Source organism: Bombyx mandarina, chromosome 05 (genome assembly GCF_030267445.1).
Source record: "Bombyx mandarina strain Sakado chromosome 05, ASM3026744v2".
NCBI classification, from domain to species: Eukaryota; Metazoa; Arthropoda; class Insecta; order Lepidoptera; family Bombycidae; genus Bombyx; species Bombyx mandarina.
In genome coordinates this window covers 8,872,213-8,884,327 of record NC_143212.1, presented here as the reverse complement: position 1 = coordinate 8,884,327, position 12,115 = coordinate 8,872,213, and the positions used below count along the sequence as shown (strand labels likewise).

Genomic DNA, 12,115 nt, shown 5'->3' with positions numbered 1-12,115 from the left:
AAAATCAAAGTCTGGTTGTTTTGAAGAAAAAAACATTTTATTTAGATTATAAACTTTGATAAAAATAATTATATTAATAATATTTTATGACAACTTACAAATATTCATATAAAAGAATAACGTAACATCTATTTTATTTAAAACTTAAGTACAGTAGACATTTATTGACGAATATGTGCTACCACTTTCTGGTTGCCTTTCAACTGTGACTACGTGTCAAGAGTGCGTTGTGTGCCGCAATGTCAACCTGACGCCCCCCCCCCCTCCCTTCTCCATATTACCGAACATCCTACAATAACATGCAGTATTCATTTCAATAATTACACAAATATTATACTCTCATTTAAACATTGCACAACCATTAAAGGGGCTCGGCTGGCGACACGACAAGCAACGCAGCCATTAATTCACAACGCCTGATTTACGTATTATTGCTACTGACATTTGTGACTTATGACGAGATTCTGAATCACGATCTAACATCATTGTAAGTATACATTAAAGCTGCAATTTATGATAAGTATATAAATAAATACAATTATTGGAATAAGTTTAAGTAGGTAAAACAATGTTAGAGTCCGCCCAACTAGTAGCTAACGCAGACTTTGAGCAACGAATGCTTATAAAATACATGTAAAAGAAATAATAATATTAAAGAAATATAAAATTGTGGATACAAATTAACAAGTGTACACGAGCCAAATAATGGAAGAAAGGACATCGAAGGCGACGAACAGACGCCGCCAGACGAGTCGCGACAAAATAAAATAACACAAAACAAACACATTACATACAAATACGTTGTATATCGATAACATGATCTTAATTTTAAAATTCGATGCATCATACCTCAAGTCACATTAAAAACTAATATAAAATTATATACTAAAGTCATTAAGTATTCTAAACTATGTCATAATATGGCAGTTAAACAAACCGTCTGCACTAGGCACGTTTGTGATTACACCTGGCGTTTATCTGCGACCGAAGAGATTGACAAATACGAGTATAATACATTACTGAAGTGTGTGAGGGATATCGTATCGGTGGAAGAATATTAAAATATTTCATTCTATTATATATTTCAATTTTAAAAACGATGTGGTATTTATTCATCAAATTACGGTGTTTCTAATGAAACTAATATTTTTGTTGTAGATTACTCTTAAGATAAACTAGACAAACATGTCTGTTTGATATGAAACCTTACGTGTAAATAAGTCTTGGACACAAATATTATAAAACTAAAATGTTGTCATGGCCAGATAACCTAATTTTTCGAAATCATTTAAAATAACAATCTAATATCGATTAAAACTTAAAATTATTCACAAACCATTCCCGTGGGTAATAATGTTCAGATGGACAAGTTTTGTGACTAATTACATATGACTATGCGATGAAGTATTTGTGGAAAAAATGTGACTGGAAATCGTGTTTTGTGTTCATTGCTCTATTAAATGAGTTGTGTGTTGTGAGTTGTATGCATAGTTTACAGGTCAATGTAGAAAAAAAAGACATATTTTTACCATTCATTTTTTGTAACGTTTTAATTCTTAAAATTGTGTGCGGCGTGCCTTATGCCCACAGGACTTCTGTGGGCTCACGGTAATTACCAGGGATTGGTTATTTAGGTTTTTTTTAAATTTCAATGTAAAATAATAAAAGCAATGAACATTATTCAACTTAAATTTCTAATGTACGTTTTAAAGTACTAAATGATAAAATTGAGCGGGCTTATGAAGCAAACTTAAGCTTACAAAACTTAACAAAGTGGATGGCATTTAATATGACTTAACTCACTTATAATAAAGATTTAATATAATATTATTATGACAAAGGCACTTTATGCTTTAATGATTTGTGACAAGAGTTCCTTATCATCATGGCAAGATTAAAAGGTACCTGTTGAGAGGACAACTAAATTACATCTAATATAATAACCGAGTGAATGGCACACACGTTTAATTCAGCAACGGATCATTCATCATTTACAAGATGATAATTATCATTCAATATACGCAACTTCTGGATACCAAATACGAATTTCATTTGCCACCACCAACAAATTCGATCTCGCTTAATTTCATAAGGCACTATAAAATTATATATATTTACAATTCATTTTATCGTAATGTTATGACGAAGACATTTGTGATGTCGAGTTATTTAAAATTAAGTTAAGATGATGGATCGCTTAAAAGTAAATTTCAATCTGAGATCGACAAACTTATCCCATTATAATAGATTTTCGCATGAGTGCTAAAGGGGAATGTTAAAGTTTTTGAACTAAAGTTCGCATCAATACGTCGGGAGAGTGTTCATTGTATGAAGAAGGCGGCGCGAGGGCTAATGCTCTAAGGGCAGTTCCACAAAGATGATGTCGTAGAGCCGTTCGTCGTCTGTGTTACCTGCCGGCACTACTTCGAGCAGGAACAGATCTTCGTTGCAGTAATACGCGAGCATGTCATCGTCAATTTTGGCCGTAATCCTGAAATGGCAATTTAGCATATTCTAACTTGTGATTTTTGTTGACAATCTTGCTTAATGACTATTAAAAACGTTTTTTTTTTTAAATAATACTCTAAATCATATGCACAAAATGTTATTGTTAATATTGTGCAATATTCCAAAAAAATACGATCGTGAAATTAAATTTCAGATTAATTTACTTTTCGGTCTGGGAAGGGTGATTAAATGTTGGATATTTAATACAAGCAAAATTAATAACCATGTCAATTAAGGGATAATTTGCAAAATATTAAGCGTTGTGTAGTTAGTGGCGCGCCATCGGGACAAGCGGTATATTCCATTAACGCGAGGCGGCCGATGTCTCAATAAATATCAAATAAAACGTATCCGAGGCCAATGGAAACTTACCCTTTCTTGTTCTTTCGATAAAGATTATTAATGGCCGAACTTGAAATTTTGTACTTATTCTCAATCTGAAAATAAGCAAAAATAAGAAATTACAATGGGCCTTCTTTTGAAAAAAGAAAAAAAACCGAGACGTTTCGTCTTTCGTAACGATAAATGAACAGTAACCGTTTAAAAATTTTGAAATTTAGGGATCGTAACGCGATGATCCGTCGCGGGTCCGATGCAGCGGCCGGCCGCGCCTGTGTTAATTACAACATGCAGTTATGATGATCGTGTGTATTGGTATTAGACGGGGGTTATGAAGCGCCACATCGGTTACAGTTACAGCGTGGTCGCCGGCGCGGGCCCGGGCGCGCTCACCGGGCCGGCGCCGGCGACAGGGACGAAGCGTCTCGATTCCATTTCAATTTCTCAACATATCAATAAAACAACGATATTGTATACAGAAACCGAGAAAGCAACGGAAAAGTATCGCTCCCTCGTGTTTGGTGTTAGCGGACATCACCGTGGTTATTAATTCTGGTAATCGAATTATGTGTGTTTGTGAGACTTACCGCATGCATGAGTCCCTGCGTGGTGGGGGGCACCACGTGGAGAGGCGTGTACACGTCCTCCGCGTCTTGCCGCACGTATAGCATCACGCGCTCGCTCAGCGGCGGCGTGGACGTGCGCGCCCGCTTACCCAGTACACCCTCTAGCTCCAACGAGTCCTTGCGGTCATAGGGAGATAACGCACCCACCTCCCGGTATCTACGAGTATAGCGCGACATAAACATTAAGCACTGACAACATTCACTTTTGCGTTCGTGTTCAGAATAATGTTATTGTGTTTATGAAATATTCAAACATTGATAAAGCAATAAATCGAACTATTCTTATGGTAATCGTCCTAAACATTGAAGATATAATTACTCGTAATAGGTTTGAAGTGCGTAAATGATATAATGTTAAATTCATTATAAATAATTCAATTATGTATTCCACGATTTGCCCTCTTACATATTAAATGAGCGTCATAAATTGACCAAGTAACAAAACCTAAATTAATGAAATGAGTACACTGTTTATACTATTTAATTGAATAAAATATTGGCGACGTACCCTGGCGCGTCCGGTGGGAAGTGATTGTGGAATTTAAGCGCAGGCGCTTGAGGCTTTGCCGCGTGCAGGAGGAAGGGTGAGGCACCCTTTAGATGCGCTTCTGCTAATGATGCGTCATCATGTCCATAGAAGCCCTGTATGTCCATTCCGGTCAGTTTCTCGATGTCCTCCGCCGGACTGAATAAAACCGGTGGCTTAGACAAGTCCGCCATCGAATAGAATTCGCTCCGTTCGGTCACCGGGTGGTATATTTCGTCCAGTTTTTTTCTGTTTGTGGCCGACATCTTCCTTTTCGCTGCTCTTCTTTCTTCGTCTCTAGTTTTCCTTTCTGCACCCTGATAGCATTAAATCCGTTTATATTTTTTGTACCGAAATGAAAATATAACAATTTATATTTACAGATATTTTGAAATTAAGTTAGTTCGCTTACCTTGTCACAGAAAACTTTAATTTGACAATATCCCCTGTGATAAACTTGTGTGTCTCGCGGGTCTTCGAAAGTGTCAATTTGAATATGTAATGGAAGACCCTAAAATAAAAAATAAAAAAATTTTAGCAAACGAATCACGCAACACTTTTCCCACGCGTGTATTTTTATTTAATCGGTGTCTCGTCACCACTTTCGTCAAATTAGTCGTATCCATTGCTCAGATAGAAAGAAGGTTAGGACTAATTGACCAATTACAGGTACATAAATGCTCTCACGCTATTCGTGCCATACATAGTCTTATAGGCAAATTGTTTGTTTTTTGGTCAAGCGATTTCACGCTTAAAATCTGCACTTATCTGAGAATCATAACAAAAAAAAAACACTTTTTGATAAACGTTCAAAAGGGATAATTACAACAGATTTACGAATAGGGAAAAAAATATGCACGTGTCTGAATCGAATCGCGGTAAAATGTTTTAATTGCGTTGATTCGAGGTCAGCGCGGTTGCGGCTCTCCGTCCCCAGAAGGTTTGCGAGACTAGACAGGCTGATAGGAAGCTCATGAGTGGCTTTCGTCTTAGGACATAAGGTATAGTTTGAATCTCAGTGCATTATTAGCACTCATAAATACGACAAATTATATTTTTACGTTGCTTTCTTGCTAATATTACTCGTAGTGTATGTAGGCCATAATGTGGATGTCTTTTAAAATACAATGCTTACAACCTGTATATCATAATATTGATTCAGAATTCGGTCGGACGACCTGGAAGTAGTAATAATTATTCTAAAGGCCGAGGTCAGATAATATAATCTTTAATTAAATAATCGAAAAGTAGATAGTCTCTAAGATCTCTTGATCATGAATCATTCAAACGTAGTCTGATCAAAACGCTAACCGGCCCATTCAAAGCGGATCCCTTTTTCTCACTACGATACATTCAGATAGCGGTAACATATATATCAACGCTGCGATAACTTTAATTAACATTTCGCAATAACAACAACAAAAGTATAGAGTTAAAGACCAGCGGGCCGTTATCGATTCCCACGCTCATTAAACGTGTTATTTAACGATACTATAATCAATTTACATAATAGAAGTTGAAGATGAGCACACTGAGACACAATGTTAAATCTGTTAAGTATGTAATTAATTGATCCAGTCCTTTTCCTTAACTTGATTATGGCGATAAGAAGCAATGCTAATTAACACTTATACATATACCTACACAAGTTGTTTTTCTCAACATATTCTAGTTTAAAAATATTTTGCGTAAACAAATTTAACGAATGTATGATTCAGAATCGACTACCGGTATCTGTTTATCGTTTCTTTTACTGTAAACTTCGTACGAAGGTAATATGGCCGCATTACAACACTCTCATTCTCATCTTTATAAGCTCTTTATTTGTTTTTTGTTTTTAAAATAATTTATACAAACCTTAACGCCTTTTTGACTGCTGAAGTCTGTACTTAAACATTGCACTGCAATGTTGATCTGAAATAGAAAATACAATGAATATTGTTTGATAACTAAATGAAACTAATATTTATTCATAATTTTATAAAGTAACTAGCTGACCCGGCAGACTTCGTAGTGCCTCAATCGATAAATAAAAGACCTAAACTTTATTTAATTCCAATTTTCATATTTATTTTAAACTTTTAAACCTTCCCTGGACTTCCACAAATAATTGAAGACTAAAATTAGCCAAATCGGTCCAGCCGTTCTCGAGTTTGAGCGAGACTAACGAACAGCAATTCATTTTTATATATATAGATATTACATTATATAGCAGTTAAAGTGAAGGAATATGAACAGGATGCGGCTATTGTTTGGATAGATGGGTAAACAAGAAGGTCTACCTAGTATAAGAGGATACGAATGTCAACGAATGCTTAGGAGTGAAACTCGTCAAATCTGAACATCTGAACGCATGACAGTATCGCAGTAGAGATTGATAGAATGTTATGGACTATCAGCACAGGCTCCGAATACGTATATATATACCATATCGGCAGTTGAAATTGTTTTCTCTTTTTTTTTAATAATAAAATATTTCGTATCCATAAAGAAACCTATTAGATTGACATTTGAGATTTTATAGCATTATAAAATAGAACCAGAACTTGTCGATTATAATTTGGTGTAGTCATCACTTTATGTTTATTAATTTTCGCAGTGATCGAAATTTGTTCATAAAGTTTAGGAGACATCTCAAGGTTTAAATTAATTTAATGTACATAAGTATAAAAAATCCCTTAAGTTTTAATATTGATACTTTTTTTTTGTAAAGGGGGAATATAGGAAAATGAATGATTTCCAATTTTATTATGGCTAGCCCTAATAAACTCTCAATATCTACAAAGCAAAAAAAAAACACGAATGGAAATCGGTTGGTGAACAGAGAACAAAAAAGTAGTTTACTATTTTGTCTTTAGCGATCAGGTAAAATGCAACAACAATACAACTGAAGAATGTTTACGTCTTTAGGCAATGTTATATAAGAACAGGCGTTTCTCGGGGACACTCATTACAGCGCAGAGCACTTGCATTTAAATGAGAGGACTCGCGTTTTTAGCCGCCGCCATCGAGACCGCCACCGATCACTGTCTGTACGCATATTACCTGTCGCAAACGACTCGCATCCGCTACAATTTCACTAGCTAACAATAAATAATTACGGATATGGATAGCTGACCAGTAGCTAACTGCGAGAACCGGACCATTTTACAGCAAAAAAATTACCGAAGCAAAAAGCCGACTCTAAACTTTGTAACGATTCCAATTAAGCTACCATTTCAAGGTTAATTTTCGCCATCAATTTTATGATCAGATACAAAATTAAGATTTGTCGTAGAGGACGATTTAGGAGTTACTACCTAAGTAATATTTATTAGCATATTGTGTGAATTTCTTCGCAAGGCCGTCAATAAATATTGATATTAAAATGCCACTTGCCAACCTGCATTACATTATGGAAGGAGATTTTTTTTTGTAAGTACCTACTACTACTGCATAATTTTATATAAGCAATTAAAACACTCTTGTTTTGTTTATGTTAATATAATGAGTGTTCACGTCTCGGTAGCTGGCTCCCGATTGCACCGCCGCCGGACGATCGATATTTTTTGTTCCATTTGGCAAAGCCAATCGACTAAATAAGGTTTCAGAGTTCGATTTAATTACACTTTAATAAGCGTAATAAAATCATGATCTGCATTTAAATTTTTGCAAGATAATGAGCACAATGCATGACAACGGTTATCGTCCTCATACGGTGAGCGCATATTTTCGTCGTCCAAGACAAAAAAAAAACTTTGCCCGTATTTATGATGCTGTTTCCTTAAATTGGACATTGCTTCTCTTTTTCCGCAGATTCATTTTTTTTATATAAAATACTGTTACTTATTTTGAAATTAGTTAATAAAATTATGTTCTAATCAATCGTATAATTGAATTACTAACCTTTGCAGCACTCTCCAATGGATTCCAGTATACTGCGATGGCGTTGTGAGCGACCTCCTCGATACAACCCGCTAAACCGATGCTGTTCTTAGTGTCTGTAAAATATCAAATTTCAGGGTTAATTTAAAATAAACGCAAATTCCGATTAAGATCATCAGTATACAGTACGTCATAGTCGTGCCGCGACGGATATTTATTTGCTGGGCGTGAATAATTACTAGATTATATCAGGCAATGGACGATTGCAATGTTTCTACATCAGCCCTTCCTACATTGAGTCTTGTAAACCTATAATTAGTACATTTTCATTCCGTTACACTGGCGTGTTGCAACTATAAGGACTTATCTACCCACACTAGGTAAATTCACCGCAAATCATACTTCGAAAGCAATTCATTTATTACTTGATAAGTTTGCTGGTCCCATAAATAATGCGCTTAAGTAATTTAATACGTTTCCGCTTTATTTGTAAACAAGGACGAGAAGCGAACGGTTCCACTTATGTATATTCAATAATCATTCTCAAATGCTTTCCGGAAATTGGAGCACACTAGAAACTAGTTGTATCATTCCATTAATGTTACTGAACTTGTTTTTTTTATTATTTATTTTTTTATATTTATTACTGTAAGCTTTCGTTGTGAACATATGTAATATATTTTATTCAGAACAAAGAAATTATGAAATTAGCACGGAACCCTGACAACTTTTAAATTTTACAACTTATAGGTGACACATCCGAAAGCGTAGGTTTTCCTGTCAGCGTAAATAACGTTGGCGTAATTTAGAGCAGTGGGACTGCATTAGCCGACAGGCATGGGAGTTTGTTAGTAATGTCTGCGTGTCTTGTATCGGGATAGTGCGTGGGTCGTGGGCTATCACTGACGCAGCGATCGGTGAGGCGTTGTGCCTCGGCCGCTGATGTGTTTATGAGCGAGGTACCACCGCCTGCCCTCGACGGGCCTACGTACTGTATCTAACAAATTCCAGAAAAACTCAATTGTTACACGTGATTTATCAAATAAATGTTCAATTGAACTTGATGTTTTAACTGTTTTTTTATATCCAGCATCACTAAATAGTTTAAAACAAGGTCGCTTTCTCTGTCCCTATATCTGTCTGTCCCTATGTATGCTTAAATCTTTAAAACGTTCTCGTTTTTTTTAATAGATAGAGTGATTGAAGAGGAAGGTTTATATGTATAATAACATCCATTAAATAGTGGAGAAATCAATAATAAATTACAGTTTCCGAAGCGAAGCGAGGGCGGGTCGCTAGTTCAAAATAAATGTTTTCTAAAGTAAGTTGTGAGCTTTTCTTGAAACTCACAAACAATCAAACAAAACAATGAAGTGAACAAACAATGAATGAACAAATGAAGTGTGATCGTTAGTAGACTGTCAAAATAAATAAACATGCTTAAGATAATTTGTTGCAAGGAACAGACACACGATATGCGAAGACATGGAAGTAATCGGATATAGTATTGTGCAGAGCCGCAGTGCGTTGCGGCACTGTCCCCCTGTCCTCCTGAGCCCCGCCGCGCCGCTTTCACACGCCTGCGCACAGGTGTCCGGTATCGCCCTTGGCGATGCTCCTAAGTTCGTTACGACTATGTATAATTTGCTTACTAATAAAAAAAAAATCATAATATGTTATATGAAATAAGAGCATAATATTTTAATACTTGTGGGTACTGTGAGTCCGCACCGGTAGCTACCACAATCTTGCCAGTTGTCGCAAAGCAATAAAGTGATCAGGTTCAATGGTGAGACAACCATTAGACGATACATTTGAGACTTTAATCTCATGTCTTAAGGAGAATAGCAGCAGTGACGTTATAATGTTAACAGGCTAGAGTAATCACGTAACACAAGACGGACCTTGCCTAAAAACGAATTTGTTCTTGAATCATACTAATTTAAACTAACTGATGATTAATTAAACAAATTAATGCTATAAAATAGTAGACAGTGAAACTCGTCTCCTCGGTTCTTTTCGAATATATATTTTCACAAATTTTTAGGCTGTATCTAGTAAGATAATAATGAGTAATTTAATTAAGTAGTACACGCTCGATTCGACCTTCATAATAGCTTAACTGTATTGTCGAGTCCAAAACAAATCTAACACACAACTAAAATTTATTACATTGTTTAAAACTTACATTATTACTGAATTCCTTTATTTGTGGATATTATTTCATCCTGCATAATAAACTCGACGAATAAAATAAAACATAACTAACATTGAGATTATCTCAAAAACCTTGACATTAAACTTGGCCCAGCCGCGCGAATTAATGGCTTCCATGTTTTTATTTTCCTTGAGATTTAATTTATAGGTAATGCCTGTTGTCGCGTTGTCTCCAATACGAATAATAATCTGGATAAATTCAGATTGTACCTTCGAGACAATATTTAACTTTAACTTTAACAAATTTTTTAACTTTAACTTTTCGACTAAGCAGCAAGAATTTCATCGATGACGCAACTTCTAATCGGTCGACTCCTCACTCAATAAAATAAGCATGAATTTCTCATTTATTTTTACGATTCACTATTAAATCTTTTATATATCTGTATACCTATCAAATTCAGTCGAATCAAACGATTCACATGTAAATATTAGTAAAGATGACTATCGCAAATGAAGGTTTTATGTACCTACGAGTCGAGTAGGTATAATGTGTTGATTTTGCGGAGGTATCGAAAACGTTTATTTTGTAAGTATGTAGAAGCGCAGCAGATGCGCGTGATCGGAGTTATTGTGCAATTAAGATGCTAATGCACGCGATGCGATCACAGATATCGACCGGGTAATTATATCCGAGACCGACTGTACTATGAGATTACATTTATCTCTTCTCTTTCTTTTTGACCTTCCAATAAACTTGCGTGTAGCTATCTCGTAGCTATTTACACCGACTTACAAGCAGCTGTTACGACCGCGTCTAAAGATTTCCCACGAATTTTAATGATTTCCTGTTAACTCAGCATAGAGGTTGGATATCTTTATTATATCGTATTATTTGACTTAACATCCTTAACACTAAGAAGAACTCGGCTTAGTATCTAAAATCTTAAGGTAATGTGTTTTTATCGTTTAAGTTTAAGAGCAAACAAAAATTTAAACGTTTGATGTTTGAAGAAAAAAAAACGATTGATGTGTTTGTAGTTCGTAATCCTAGTGTCGGTGTGAGCTACGTTGGTCATAAGCGTTATTAATGCAAATGCTGTAACATAATATATACGATACAATATAATGGTGGGTAGCGGGATGCGTCTCCGCGGCTATCTTGGCTTGCAGTCCGATAATTAGGTCCTGCGTGCCGAGAGGGCGCCGGCCACCTCACGCAACCGCGACGTACTGGCATCCTGCTCTGTCGCCTCAAGCACTACTGTTTTTGTACATTAAATACCGTGTCTTGGATCCTTAGGATCTCGCTACCGTCAGACGTTCGTTGTTACAAAACTTACCGTGTAATTTTATCTAAAATGTTTAATTACGTAAAAATAGCGTATTTAAATATGACTGAAGTTAAACTTACCAGCGTCCAGTATCCTTTGTTTGACAGAGTGCTGCCTCCCGTGCCAGAATTGCCACGCTTTGATTTCGTCTTCTGGTGATTTCTCTTCTCTGAACATCAGCATTACAACGCTCTGTAACAATTAAAATTATGAATATTACGTAATTAAAAATCTTATCTAAGGTACTGCAGTGAAATGCCAACTTCGATTCTTTAGAGCGTAATTGAAAATACATATCTATATATATAAAAATGAATTGGTGTTCGTTAGTCTTGGTAAAACTCGAGAACGGCTGGACTGATTTGGCTAATTTTGGTCTTGAATTATTTGTGGAAGTCCAGAGAAGGTTTAAAAGGTAGATAAATATGAAAATGCTCGGAATTAAATAAAAATAACAATTTTGTTTTTCCTTTGATGTGTCGGACGGATGCCTTTTGTTTGTTTTAAGTTTATTTTATACAAAAGTTTAAGTGTTTTATTTATCGATTGAGGCACTACGAAGTCTGCCGGGTCAGCTAGTTTAAGATATAAATATGTTAAATAAAATCCAATCAAGCAACTGGCAATTATAAAATATATTAATAGAAAGGAAGCAAACTACTGTACATTGACCTTGTTTATGGTAAACTTTTAATGGGGAAAGTACGAAAGGATCGCCCTAGGCATTTCGCGAATAATGCTAAATGCGGTTACTGGCGTGC

At 35.6% G+C, this 12,115-nt stretch overlaps 1 protein-coding gene across 6 annotated transcripts in view; it reads right to left on the bottom strand.

Moving 5' to 3' along the window:
- Positions 1-15: 15 nt before the first annotated feature.
- Positions 16-12,115, bottom strand: part of grh (grainy head) — a 123,674-nt gene continuing 111,574 nt past the window's right edge. For 5 of the 6 annotated variants that reach the window (XM_089727400.1, XM_089727401.1, XM_028180672.2 and 2 more), the window contains 8 exons: positions 11,435-11,546; positions 7,885-7,979; positions 5,857-5,913; positions 4,412-4,510; positions 3,982-4,316; positions 3,435-3,630; positions 2,881-2,945; positions 16-2,491 (listed from right to left, as the gene is read on the bottom strand). In XM_089727400.1, the coding sequence (XP_089583526.1) occupies positions 2,350-2,491; positions 2,881-2,945; positions 3,435-3,630; positions 3,982-4,316; positions 4,412-4,510; positions 5,857-5,913; positions 7,885-7,979; positions 11,435-11,546 (1,101 nt within the window). In that variant the 3' untranslated portion in view covers positions 16-2,349. The remainder of the gene's footprint in view (positions 2,492-2,880; positions 2,946-3,434; positions 3,631-3,981; positions 4,317-4,411; positions 4,511-5,856; positions 5,914-7,884; positions 7,980-11,434; positions 11,547-12,115) is intronic. The other variant, XM_089727402.1, reaches the window with a different exon arrangement.